At 34.0% G+C, this 14,309-nt stretch overlaps 1 protein-coding gene across 1 annotated transcript in view; it reads left to right on the top strand.

Annotated features, from left to right (window-relative positions):
• LOC118188126 (protein adenylyltransferase SelO, mitochondrial-like) overlaps positions 1-14,309 on the top strand; it is an 86,786-nt gene that overhangs the window by 11,310 nt on the left and 61,167 nt on the right. The window contains exon 3 of the mRNA XM_085816794.1: positions 12,575-12,720. Within this exon, the coding sequence (XP_085672920.1) occupies positions 12,575-12,720 (146 nt within the window). The remainder of the gene's footprint in view (positions 1-12,574; positions 12,721-14,309) is intronic.

Here is a 14,309-nt window from a genome sequence, read left to right as displayed (position 1 = left end):
GCTTTTGCTCTCTACTGTGCTAAGATGTAATTTCGCTGGCTTGGTTTCTATCCCAACAACATCAAAAATGTAAATCTTCTGTGGAAAGGCACGACTAGAGTGCCAAGTGATTGTGGCCACAAATGTCAATTGGAAATAAAAAAGGAATTAAAATCGCTTCTACTGCCAAGTTTTATTTACGAAGTCAACACATTAGCTTACGACGCAATCAGATTACTTCCTCTTCAATATAGGATAACTAAGCATCGACACTGCTCCGGCTTTTCCTTTCCTTTGCTTTCATTATTAGAATTAAGCCGGTAAGGATAGTTTCCTGCAGCCTGAAACCTCAATGGAAAATTTAATTCAGCTCTTCAAATCATCGTTTTGTGATAAATCCAAGATAATGTGAAAGAAGTGAATCATCAAATTTGTTTTTTCAGTGTTTAAAAAATAACAGATCATTTTTCTGCTGTGGTGTTTTGCAAGTGCTTCAAAAAAATAATCACGCGTAGTGTTTACACATTGAAAGTAATCTCTCGATAAATTGAGAAGTTCGAATGCCTAGTAAAAAGGAAATCATCAGTGAATTACCGTTTAGGAATTAAGCATTACAGCAGGTTCAAGGTCGATCCGAGTTAGTGTTTGCAAGTATGTGCGACAGAAAATTATTTGTACTTCCGCTTTTTCAACAGCTCAAAAATAATTACATTCGTGTGAATCTAGCTCAGGAACTGAATTATTTAATGTGCTGCGGATTCTACAGTTTTCATTTCAACTTTGGTTAAAATTTCTGCAATTTGTTTTGAGAAAATCTGAAATTCTTGTTCATTAATTTTTCTAATTTTTCATAATTATGTGTGAGCAAATTAAGTAATTAATTTTAAGCTATTTAAATTATTCATAGGGAAGGATATTAAGATAAGTTTTCATGTTTTTGAAATTTTGTTGAGAATTTTGAATACTAATTTTATAAATTTTGTTGAGAATTTTGAATACTAATTTTATAATTATTCTAAAAATGAATTAGGTGTAAAAAATAAGTGAAATTAGTACAGATACGTAATATGAAATTATGGTAAATGCATGTTAAAATTTATGGGTTTTTGTGTGTTAAGTATAGTATGATGAGGGTGTACTGGTTCCTTCAACAGAGGCCTGTAATTACCTCTGTACAGTTGTTCCTTTTACCCTCTTCATGCAAGATAATGTTGGAGGCTCTCATTTTATGAATGCATGTAAATTTTTTATATTATTATTATTATATTTTTTTATTATGGAATGTATTAGTGCAGTTCTCAAAGGTTAGTTACCTTAATGCAAGGAACGGAGGTCTTTTCAAGTAACTGTCTAGGCACCCTGGGCCACTAGTGCAGAGAACACACTGGTTAGCTCAAGAGGACAGCCCTATTGATGGATATGTTTGTTTAGAAGTATTGCGAGGCTTCCAGTTTGGTAAAATCAGGAATTGTAAATGAAAGATGATAACGGTGAAACCATAAATTCCGAAAATCTTAATCCTATTATTTATGATGTTAAATTATAATTTATCAGTATGGAAATAGGTATCATAAATATTTATGTGCATTACATTTAATTATAAGTAATGATTATGTAAAAGTTTTTGTGATATTCTGTAATAATAAGAACCTTCCCTGAATATTTATGATTATGTGAACTCTCAAACAAAAAGACTTTTGGACTGAAAAGCTGAAAAATTCAATAGGATTCTAAAAATTAAAAATTTAATTAAAAAAAATGATATTTATAAATTATACTTTTATAGAATCAAAATTTTATGATTTATGTTTTTCTTTTTTATTTGCTAGTGCTTTAACTCTTTTTCTTTAAAAAGGCTTCTCTGTCGCTACGCCTTTTTCTTTTTGAAGGGGGGAATATGTAAGATAAAAATATATGAATCAAAATTATAGATTAAACTATAAACATTAATTCTTCCTCCCTATTATAAAATCGTAATAACTTCTTTGCATTGTGTCATTTCTAGATCAAACTATAAACATTAATTCTTCCTCTCTATTATAAAATGGTAATAACTTCTTTGCATTGCGTCATTTCTAGATCACTCTATGATCGGCGCAGCTCTGATGACGTAATCATTGGGAACTGAAACTGTCCTTGTAAACCAAAACTTTTTTCTTCGCGTGCTTCCATCTTTCATAACTACACACTTCACCTCTTGCTCTCTACTGTGCTAAGATGTAATTTCGCTGGCTTGCTTTCTATCCCAACAACATCAAAAATGTAAATCTTCTGTGGAAAGGCACGACTAGAGTGCCAAGTGATTGTGGCCACAAATATCAATTGGAAATAAAAATGGAAGTAAAACTGCTTCGACTGCCAAGTTCTTTAAACACTATGCAATCAAAATGCTTCTTCAGTATGGATCTAAGCACAGATCGACAGTGTTCCGTCTTTTCCTTTGTGCTTTAATATTACATATATATATATATACTACCAGTTCATAAAGATCTTAATAATTACACCAGATGACCAAGAAGAATTTGACTGAAGGTGAAAAACAGAAATAAGTGAAATTCATAAACTTCAGAGAAATATCATAGGTGATCAATATCACTCATAGAGCAAAGTCTGATGCAATAATTACTGAGCACCAGCTTAACCCCTTAAGTGCAGTGCCCCTTAACTGTCAATATACGCCTTGCTCAGCCGATGCATTAACTGCCCCGGGTGTATATATATGTATGCCCTTCCAAACTACTATCATTTGCTTTGTGCTGCTACCCGTAAAATTTTTCGCAAAGCTTTAGAATGCAACACCACAATGACCTTGACAAAGTATGCAAAGGAGGATACTATTTCAGAGAAGTTTGGGGAGAAATTGGAGAGAGGGATTTGTCTAAAGCGGTGAACGTAATGACTGCGCGGTATTGGCTGGTGTTGTTTGAGTAAAATTTTTTTTTATTATTCTGTGACCTCCGTTATCGTTTATTTTTTGTAGTAGGTTCCAGGAATAAAGAAAGATATAATGGATGTATGTTTCAAACCCATTTATCTTTTTTGAATTATTTTTTGATGAACTGCTCATGTTTCATATTGTTACTGGAACTAACCGTTTTGTAGACGAGTATATGAACTTACACCTTGCAAACAAAAAATCAAGAACAAAATTGTGGCATTCAACTAGTTCAAAAGAGATACATGTTTTTTTTTAGGCATACTGATTTCACAAGGTATAACACTGAAACCTGATATTATACTTTACTGGTCTAAAAATGAATTGATCGAAACTCCATTTTAGGGACCTTTTTTATTATAAAAACATCATTTTTATTATACTTAATCTTTTTATTATACTTTTACTCATAACATTAAATTTTTGTGCATTAATTTTTTTCTTCTTTATTTTGTGAAAGTAAACAGTTTTTAGAAAGCAAAACTTGCACTTAATTTCCCCCTAATACATCACATAACTATGCGCGCCTGTATGAAAAACCGTGGCACTGGGAAATGAATCTTGTATGCTTTCCACTGTAGTTAAGGGATTAATACATTAATAGTCTGACCTAAACTGTTCAACTAACTGACTACTCCAATGCAGCCATTATTTATGAGGTTACCCGGGCACTTCTAAAAACTTCTTCAAAAATTGCTGTTATAACTCTGTAACTGTTATTTCTGGAAGCTATCAAAGTATTGCCAAACTGACAAAAAATTGCCAGGTGTCACCAGCTAGACTTAGAAGGAGGGTTTCTTTGCAAATCTCTATTTCTAATCTTTACGCTTCAAATATCACACCCAATTCAGAATTAAAACGTCTGTATTTTAATCAATGAAACAAACATTTGCAATAAGTGGTTACAAATTAAATTTAAAAATGCACTGTAAAATTATCATACCGGGCACACCTAAAATTGCACTGACCAGAATAAAATTGAATTGCCCTAATTGAAGAGAATAAAATTAATTGAAGAATAATAAAATTTCTAATAAAATTGAAGAGAATAAAATTGCACTGCCCAGAATAGGCACACCTAAAATTTTACTGTTATTCTTTTTTATTTTTATTGGTCTGGGCACATCTAAAAATTGACTTTTATTCTTTAAATTTTCTGTGCGTAAATCTTTACGCACAGATATTGAATGAAAAATGATTTATAGGTTATTCTGAACCTTCTTTATTTATAGTATATGACAGCCCAACACAAACCAGCCCGTATATTTTAGCCATGTTTAGTTTTTAAAGACCCTCATTTTTCAAAGAAATCTTCCAGATTTTTTTAGGATATAAAAGGAACTGTTTGAAAAGAAATTTCTGTTATTTTCTAAGCTGTATGCTAATCTCCTTATTCTATACAGTACAAAGTCCAAAATCCAGACTCATTGGGACTTCGCCGATACCAGATTTGGGGTTTTTCCGTGTATTAGATCATCAGTTTCAATCTAGTAAGATGGCATGTAGAAATTACAAAATTAAAAATATGAAATCATTATTTATGAAATAATGAAGTATTTATGTTGTAAAGAGTATCAAAATTTACAAAAAAAAAAGCTTAATATTTATTTGTTTACCTTATTAAACATTTCTTTCAATGTAAGTTGTGTAGTTGCTTCGTTTTTTTGTGCTAATACATTCTCTTTAATTCTGTAGACAGACATAATCTCCTGTTTAGTTACATTGTTGAAGTCCTGTAGCTGCTTGTTCAAAAATTCCAACTAACTTGTCAATCGAAATTTCTCGTTTTCAGTAACTTCTCTGTCACTTTCTTCACTTCCAGTAGTGGTATTTTCTAGATCTAGAACCATACTACAGATTTCGCCATTCATTAATTGATTGATGATTGAGAAGCATTGTCATCACAATGAAAAACTTCTTTTATATCATCTTCATTTATAAACCGTTTCTCCACATTTCTTTACAAAATCTGTTAACTGAAAAATTTCACCTTTGTTTGCGATATTCGAAAACCTTTAAAATTAGCGGCTATCATCATCAAATTTAGTTATCCTTCATTATACATATTTGTCTATGCATCATGAGCTTGGTGACTAACGACAAGTTGTTCGGTTAAATTTTATCTTCCTTCTATTGCACTCTGAGACAATTAAGCCTGAATTGTATGAGTTTAGTTATTTATTATATTTATGTCTAATTCTTGCACATGCTTAAGGCTTATCAGAGTTCTGAATTAATAAATTCCCACCATATACTTAAGCCTTATTGAGGGCCGGAGCTAGATACCTTACCGCCTGATGCAGTCTCTGTGGGTCCTAAATTCTGTGACTCGATGCGGCCATACGAGCCCTTGCGTTGGGTTTATGTGAATAACAAATCAGTTATTCTTAATTTAAATAGTCCTAAATGTAATCTTTGAGTCTATGAGTATCATCAACAAAATATATTTTTAGCATATGGAAAGAAATTTTTGGTAAATTTTTCCCTGTTAGCATTTTTTAGTGCGTTTAACTTAAATAAGGCATGGCTACATGAGCCATTACTCAAGTTGTCATGTTTTGATAAACTTGCAGTGATGAAAGGAAAGTATAACAAATCATGATTTGCCAAGTTGGCATCAGATCAACGATGTATCTATGTGGAATGTTTCGGTTTGCGATGTATGCCAAGCAGATACGCAGTAACGGAGCAAAATTACTAATCATACAAATTTTTGCTAAAATGATTGCTTCTTCATTAACAAGGTATTTTATTTAGTGTCAAAGTGAAAATAAGAATCGGGCTTCTCCAGATGTTTTATTATGCGCGGAGGGGGGAATTAAATGTGCATTCGTAAAGCCTACGAAAAAACATTGGTGATGGTTTTGAGGCCCGGATTTTAGATCATTCCGGATAATGGACACGGATGTGTGTATAAAATCAAATTTCAATTTATAGCAGTCTCTTTAGTCTCATTTTAAATTTTTTCCCCCTCCTAACTCAATACAGCCTCCTAATACTCCTAATACAATAATAATTTTTTTTTTCCCTCCTAATACAAGTGCAGAATACGTTTGTTAAAGCACGTACCTAAAAATAGGTACATGCTTTAACAAATTTTGTTTCTTTCCATATTATCCTCTTCCTTCCCAAAATTTTTCACAAGGCAATGCATATTGTCATCAAGATAATTATGTGGCAACCAATAACATTGACAAAATGTATTTATGTAGAAATCCAGGTAGTGTGTGTGCATGCTTGTCATTAAACATGAATTTCCACCTTTCAAGTTTGATGATTATTTCTCTGATTATTATATATTTTTTCACTAAGTATTATTTTTGTACCAAATCAGAATGGGACTGGGAAGTTTGCTAAGTGTAGAAAAGAAAGGTCTTGCATTTTTTTTTCAGATATATGATATTTTGCTCAGCAATAGAGAATGCAGGAATTTGCATTCCATTAAGTTGTACTTCTTAAACTCTTAAATTTCGTGAAAATGCAGTATAAGAAATTGCAAGCAAAATGTTAGAATGTGAATGCCAAATGTGTGCCATTCTCTGATGTTTTTAAGTGAAAATAGATTATTGTGTATACATGGGGAAAACAGTTCCTCGCCCCTCCAAAAAAATTACATAAATATTTCTTGAAAAAGGTACATGTTTTATTATAGTTGTTTCTTTGTTATTTTAATTTTATTTATTAATTGCTCTTTTATGGAACTCTTAGTATGTTGCCATTTTGAAGATGACTGTTGCCTTTCCCATATTAGCATGGTGAAAAATTATTTGATGACAAGTTAGCAACTTTTGGGACAGGTGTGTAGATGATTAGAAAGTACCCAAATTTCTCAGAAATGCATTATTTCAAAAAACATTTTTTTGACCATCTACAAACCAAAATCTTAACCAGTCGAAATAAAAAGAAATTAGAAAGTGCTTCTTTGTTGCAATGCAGTATTCACATTAATGTTCAAAATTGTGACTACCAGCAGTAATACAGTCAAAAGTTGCTAATTCGGACACCCATAATCTGGAATGATCTATAATCCGGACCTCAAAGCTAAAAACTTTCTGCGCATGCGCCACGTCAGCACATGTGCACAGACGTTTTACGCGTGCGCGTAAGACCTTGACTACTGCGCATATGCGTGTGCAGAATGCGTTTTCGCCTGCGCGTTTAATGTATAACGGACGGTGTAAGCTAAAATTATCTAATTATCTATTTCAGTTAATGTTAATGATTGCGTTGTTCCTTAATCTTCGAATTGGATCCTGCTTATTATTTTTTGCAGACTGTAAGAGCAATTTTATAAAAGTAAACTTGAACTTTCGATTATGTCAAATAGAATTTCCAATGCTGGAACTTCCAAAGGATCTACAAAACGAAAGTATGTTTCGATGTCCAACAAACAAAAAGTGGAATTGCTGCAAAAAATGGATAAAGGCATGAAGAATGTGACAGAGAGGTTAGTGAAAACGAAAAAATTTCGTTTGACAAGTTAACCGGTATTCTCGGCACAGCAATTAACAGGACTTGAACAGCGGAACTTTGTAACTGAACAAGAAATTATGTCTTTTTATAGAATTAAAGAGAAAGTATTATCACATAAAATGAAGCAACTTAAAACAACTTACATTGAGAGAAATGTTTAATAAAGTAAACAAATAAATATTAAGCTTTTTTTTTTTTTTTTGTAAATTTTGATACTCTTTAGATCATAATTGTTCTTTATTTCATAAATTACGGTTTCATATTTTTAATTTTAGAATTTCTGCATGCCACATTACGAGATTTAAACTGATGATCTATAATCCGGAAAAATCGATAATCCGGAATCGCCGAAGTCCCGACGAGTCCGGATTAACGACTTTTGACTATATACTTGGTAACATCACAGAAGGGATTAGCGAACATTTTGAAAAACGACAGGCATTTCACACACGCTTGCAGCCGCAGTGGATAGTCTTGCAACGAGGTCCTCCAGTGAGTCAACGGGAGTCTTGTAAATGATGCTCTTCAGATGGCCCCATAAAAAAAATCCAAGCTGGATAAATCTGACAAACGGGCTGGCCATTGAACAGGTCCACCACGGCCAATCCATCAGTCCGTAAATGTTTCATCCAAGTAATTGCGGACCCGCACGGGTTATGGGCTGGTGCACTATCATGCTGGAACCACATGTGTTCGCGAACGACAGCCGGAACATCCTGCAGCAATTACAGTAACACTTCTTGCAGAAAAATATAACATGAGCCATTTGTATGTGCAGGTAAGAGGTATGGTCCTATGAGGTAGTCGTTAACAATACCCGGCCACATATTCATGGAGAAGCTGGTTAGGTATGCATGCGAACGTGTGCCGTGTGGATTATGAGTTGCCCACACGTGCATATTGTGGCTATTGAACATGCCGTCCTGTGAGAAAGTTGCCTTGTCCGTGAATAGCACATCCAATGGGAAATCCGCCTGCGCTGCACACTGCTGCAAGAACCAATGACAGAAATGAACTCGAAGAGGGTAATCTATCTGTTGCAAGGCTTGGACTCTCTGCAAATGGTATGGGTTCAAACCATTTTCATGCAATACTCTCCAAACGGTGGAATGACTCAGCTGCAGACGACATGCATTAGCTCTTGTACTTGTCTGAGGTGATTCATGCACAATGTTCAAGATGGATTCTTCAATGCGAGGTTGTCGTGCACTTCTTCTTACACTCTTAGTGTCAGAGGTGGCTTCAAACGACCCGTTTTCACACAAAGACTGATGCAACCTCTTGGACATTGCGTGCTTTGGCTTGCACTTGTTTGGAAACTGTTCCTGGTACAACCGTAGTGCTCCTCTGCCATTCCCATTAGCAGCACCATACATGAGATGCATGTCAGTTTTTTCCCTGTGCGTAAACTCACCCATTACGCTTGACATCAGAGTCGCGATTGATCCTGAGGTGCATCGGATCGTGGTTTGTTCAGCTCACTACCGCTCTATACCACTACAGCTCTGAGTGGCAATGCCAGCCACTCAGAGCTGTAGTTCTTATTACTGTTAGTGTTCCCTTTTTTGAACATTTATTGTGAATACTGTATTGCTGCAAAGAAGCACTTTGCGTTGATTATATACATAAACACATTTTCTTCTCGTGTTGTTTTTTTGCTTTCCTGCTTTAACCCGTCACTTTAGACCCTACAGTTCTATACAAAAAATGCATGTTTTAGTACCCTCCACCACCCCTCCAAGTTTGTTCCAAGATCTATGAAACACCCTGTATATATATATATACATATATATATATACAGGGGTTGGACAAAAATATGGAAACACCTTTAAAAAAACATGTTTCTTTGCTTAATATGGTGTAGGAAACCCGTTGGCATCCAAAACAGCTTGCAGTCTTCTCGGAATTAATAAATACAGTTCTTGTATGTTTGCCAAGGGAATATTATACCATTCTTCCTGCAAAACGGTGGCAAGTTCAGGTAACGATGTTGGTGGTGGATAACGAGAACACACTTTCCGTTCCAATGTAGACCACAAAGGTTCGATAATATTCGGGTCTGGTGACTGTGAGGCCAGGGGAGATGGGACAACTCATCCTCGTGCTCAGAAAACCAGTCCTGGACAATGTGAGCTGTGTGAACAGGGGTTTTGTCATCTTGGAAGACACCATCACCATCGGGGAACAAAGTTTGTACCATGGGATGAACTTGATCGGCCAAAATGTTCACAAGTCTTGGCAGTCATGTACCCTGACACAGTTATCATGGGTTTAGCAGAGAACCACGATATGGCTGCCCAAACCATAACAGAACCCCCACCATGTTTCACTCTTGGCAACAAGCAGTCTGTATTATAGGCTTGAGATGGTATTCTGCAGACGTAAACTCGGCCAGAAGGGGGAAACAATGTGAAAGAACCATATTACTCGTCAGACCATATTACTCGCTTCCACTGCTGTATAGTCCAGGCTTTATGACTTCAACACCACCTTTTCCTGTTACGGGCATTAGCATCACTGATGAGTGGCTTCTCAATTGCAGCACGGCCAGCAATTCCCTGTTTATGAAGCTCCCTTCTAATTGTTTTGGCACTCACAGGGTTCGGTAACACAACATTCATTTCAGCAGTATCTGTGGTCTTCTTATTTTTCGTCACAATTGCCCTTAATGATCATCTGTCATGATCACTCAGGACACGCTTTCGTCCGCGCTGTGATTTAGCAGATGATGTTTTTCCGCTTTTCAAATATGCGGAATAAATCTTCGATACAGTACCTCTTGAAACACTAAACACCTCGGCTACCTTGCTTACGGAAGCACCTACCATACGTGCTCCAACAATTTGCCCACGTTCGAAGTCTGTTAACTCTGACATAATGCAATGACAACCTCACATAACAGTACTCCGACAACAACTGAAGTGTTTAGCACATTTACGAAGTTGTATAGGTGGCGTCAGTAGTCAAAAATGCCTGCGCCACCTACATATTTCATTAAAATCAATCTTTCTTTTCAAACATGCATTTCACAAGGTGTTTCCATATTTTTGTCCATCCACTGTATAATCTAAATTCAAAACCCTCACCTCCATCTTGTGCATTATAACTTTTAAAGTTTTGTGCCATGAAACTAACAACAACCAGCCAAGATAGTTGTATACTAAAAATTTCACAAAAGTGTGATCCTCAATAAAAAAGTCTACGAAATATTTGTTATAAAAAACATACCTTTTTTGAGAAATTCCTCTATAATTTTTTGTGCAGTTGTTCTTTCCACGTACATAGTGATATGTTTTCCCAAAAAGAATATTGGAGAATTACACAACTCGACACTGCTCACCAGCCAAAGTAGACATGTGCTATGGCTATACCTGTGTTACCACATAACTATTTTTGCGTCATGAATACTTTGTAATAAGTTTTCAATGGGAAGTGCAGATAATCAGAAAGTATTTTAATTTCTTTTTTGCTTCTTTCCATGAGTTAGTGAATTTGATTTACAACATTCTCTCACATTAATGTCCTTTTTTTTATATAGAGAAAGGAAGAGCTCAGTGATTTGATGTTTTCTTTTAGGAACTGACTATAATTATATGGATTACAGTAAATTTTTAAGTATTTATTTATTAAAAATATTGCATTAGCAAAAAATTAAAAACCTGAGAATTCCATTTTCATTTGGCACTTTATTTAATTTTTGGTTAATGTATCAGTTATGCTCAATGCATTAAAGAGAAACTATTGTTATTTTTTTTTTATTCAAGTAGATTGTTTAAAAATAAGTGTATGAATATTATATGTATTCATTTTAAATTTCTGGAATTGTTTTTAGCTTGAAATCAAGGATATTGTCATCTGGTGTGTAAAATAAAAACTTTTTTGGGTATAAGAAATGGATTATTATTATTATTTTCACATATAATTTATTTTTGTTATGATAGTTAAGCACTGCTGGTCTACTGTATATATAGCATTTCCAGTATTTTGTTAATGTGTTGTGCAGTAAAATACATATGATATTAATTACTAACATTGCATTTTATTATGATCTAAAGGATATCAAAATTTACAAAAAAAAAAAAAAAAAAAAGCTTAATATTTATTTGTTTACTTTATTACACATTTCTTTCAATGTGAGTTGCTTCATTTTTTATGTGATAATACATTCTCTTTAATTCTATAAACAGACATAATTTCTTGTTCAGTTAAAAGTTCCGCTGTTCAAGTGCTATAATTACTGTGTCGAGAATACCGACTAATTTGTCAATCGAAATTTTTTCGTTTTCAATAACCTCTGTTACTTTCTTCGCTATTGGAAGTGAATTATAATGACGGGGAATTTGATTTAAATCATATCAAAGACGGAGTACATCGAGATGAAATACTACATTTAGTAAGGAATTATAAGCCAAATAAAATAAAAACATCTGCCCTGAAGATAAGGATAGTGCTGACAGATCAACTTCCAATTCATTGCGTGCCGCGGTGTTAAAGATAAAGAAAGTTTAGATAAACAAACGTTAAGGTTTAGATAAACAAAGGATATACCTTTATCCATTTTTTGCAGCAATTCCACTTTTTGTTTAATGGACTTCGAAACATACTTTTGCTTTGTAGATCCTTTACATATTAGTAAATATATATCAGAAATTCTATTTGACATAATCGAAAGTTCAAGCTTACTTTTACAAAATTGCTCTAACAGTCTGCAAAAAATAATAAGCCGAATCCAATTCGAAGATTAAGGAATAACGCAATCTGCAACATTAACTGAATTAGATAATTTTAGCTTAGCTTATACCGTCCGTTATACATTAAACGCGCATTTGTAAACGTATTTTGTGCACAAGCATATTCGCAGCCGTAAAGGTCTTACGCGCATGCATCAACACAACGCAAAGTTTGTAGCTTTGAGGTCCGGATTATAGATCATTCCAGATTATGGGTGTCTGAATTAACAACTTTTGACTGTATTAATATCATCTTGATTATAAAAAGTGGGAGTAATAATACTGTAGCAGAATAAATATTCTGATTCCAATTTATTTAAGTGACAGGCAAAAATTACTCATGCAGCATATGTTAGGAAATAAGTTCTTTCTTTTCTTTCTTTAAGGTTTTATTTATATTATATTTTAAACTGAAAATGATATTAAAGTTAATATGATAATGCATTAATTTTTTTAGGCAATGCATTTCTTAGGTATTCCAACTACAAGAGCTGGTGCATGCATTACTTCTGACTCTGAAGTTGTAAGAGATATTTTTTATGATGGAAATCCAAAGTCTGAGAAATGTACTATTGTATTAAGGATTGCTCCATCATTCATTAGGTATTCATTTAATTTTAAGATTTAAAATAAATTTACTAAGTTGATTTTAGAAATTAAGTGTTCTCTTTGTTTTAACCGTTTGAGTGGCTAGGATTTTGGCATCTGTTATGAAGACCTGTATTTGAAGAGCGTTTATTAGCTAAATATCTATATTTACCTATTTTAGTCTCTATTTTCATAAACTTACATTCATCAAGACGGCATTTATATTATTAATGAAAGTAAAAACGCAAAATATCTTAAATTATAAGCTAATATATTACAACTGACAACAAAATGTCATGACCGGATTAAGTCGGTCATGGTGTTCAGAGGGTTAAAGTATGCTCTTCATTTTTTTTTTCTTTTTTTTTGGGGGGGGGAGAAGGCCCACCAGCGGCCAAGCGGTAAAGTCGCTGAACACTGGTAGTTCGGTCCGAGGTTCGAATCCCGCGAACGGGCTGCCTGCATGGGCGTTTTCGTGGTTTTCCCCATGTGTAACGTGTATACGAGCCAGTTTCCCTTAAAGTCCTCCACGAAGGCATATCTTCCCTTAGGCAGATAGCCCTCAAGGCTTTTCCATAATCACACACACATACGTTCTGCTTGATGAAGTTGTATCAAATGCTACATGAAATATTCTAATCCTCTGAATCTTGAAAAAGATTTGAGATTTAACTACTCAAATCTTTACACTTTTTATATCAATTAAACTTTTGGGATCCTAAGTAAACAAACTATGAGGTATTTTAAATCAAAATTTTAGAAAGATATCCAGAGTCAAATGAAAAGGGGGGACTGCAAAATATTCAATTCCTCGTCACTTAAAAAAGTCGTTTACCTTACATTACATCTGAATATGTCATTAGAATTATTAGCCATTAAAAATCATTTTTCCCAGTTTTTGATTATAAGTATATAGAAGAAATCTGGAATGATTTTATACTGAAGTGTGTGTGTATATACTATATACCCAAAAGTTAAGCATGCTAAGCAAATAATGAATTTTCAAAAGATTACTTTAATTTGAGGGTCTAAATATCACTTTGGATGCAGATGGCAGTATGTAATTAGGGTATGTTACAGCCAATCGTAAGAGACTGTCTGAACATGTGCTAATTAGTCATTGAAGAAGCCAGCATTCTGAAGGTTATGAAGAATTTTATTTGAATGCTGTAACAAAGTATTTAATCCTTTCGTAGGATAATTTTTTTTTTATGATATTCACATTTCTGAGGTTGAAAGAAGAGTAATGACATATAGTGAGAGCTGACATGGTGTTGGACTCATTGAAGCAAGGTAATCAGTTAAAGATGTAACTCTTTTCTTTGCATTGATTGTTTCATAATTTCTCAAATGTGGAAATAATTCCAAACAAATCAAAAAGTTGTCTGGAGACCCATACCCCATCGATCAAGGTTTATTGCCACTTCTGATGTTCGATGTCTTTGCCCTAGTAGCCTAGCCGAATAACAACTTCTTCATAACTGATTATCCTTGGTTGCAGTGTTGCTTAGTAAGATAATATGTACCAGTACTATATAACAAAGGTTTCAAATGAAAGTAATAGTATATGCCCGAATATCAAGTATTTGTGTTCCTCTAGCCAC

This window comes from Stegodyphus dumicola, chromosome 5 (genome assembly GCF_044657685.1).
Source record: "Stegodyphus dumicola isolate Sdum_Otavi_A_Nest chromosome 5, ASM4465768v1".
NCBI lineage: Eukaryota > Metazoa > Arthropoda > Arachnida > Araneae > Eresidae > Stegodyphus > Stegodyphus dumicola.
Note: the sequence above shows the minus strand (reverse complement) of the source record. Positions and strands in the feature narration are given on the sequence as shown.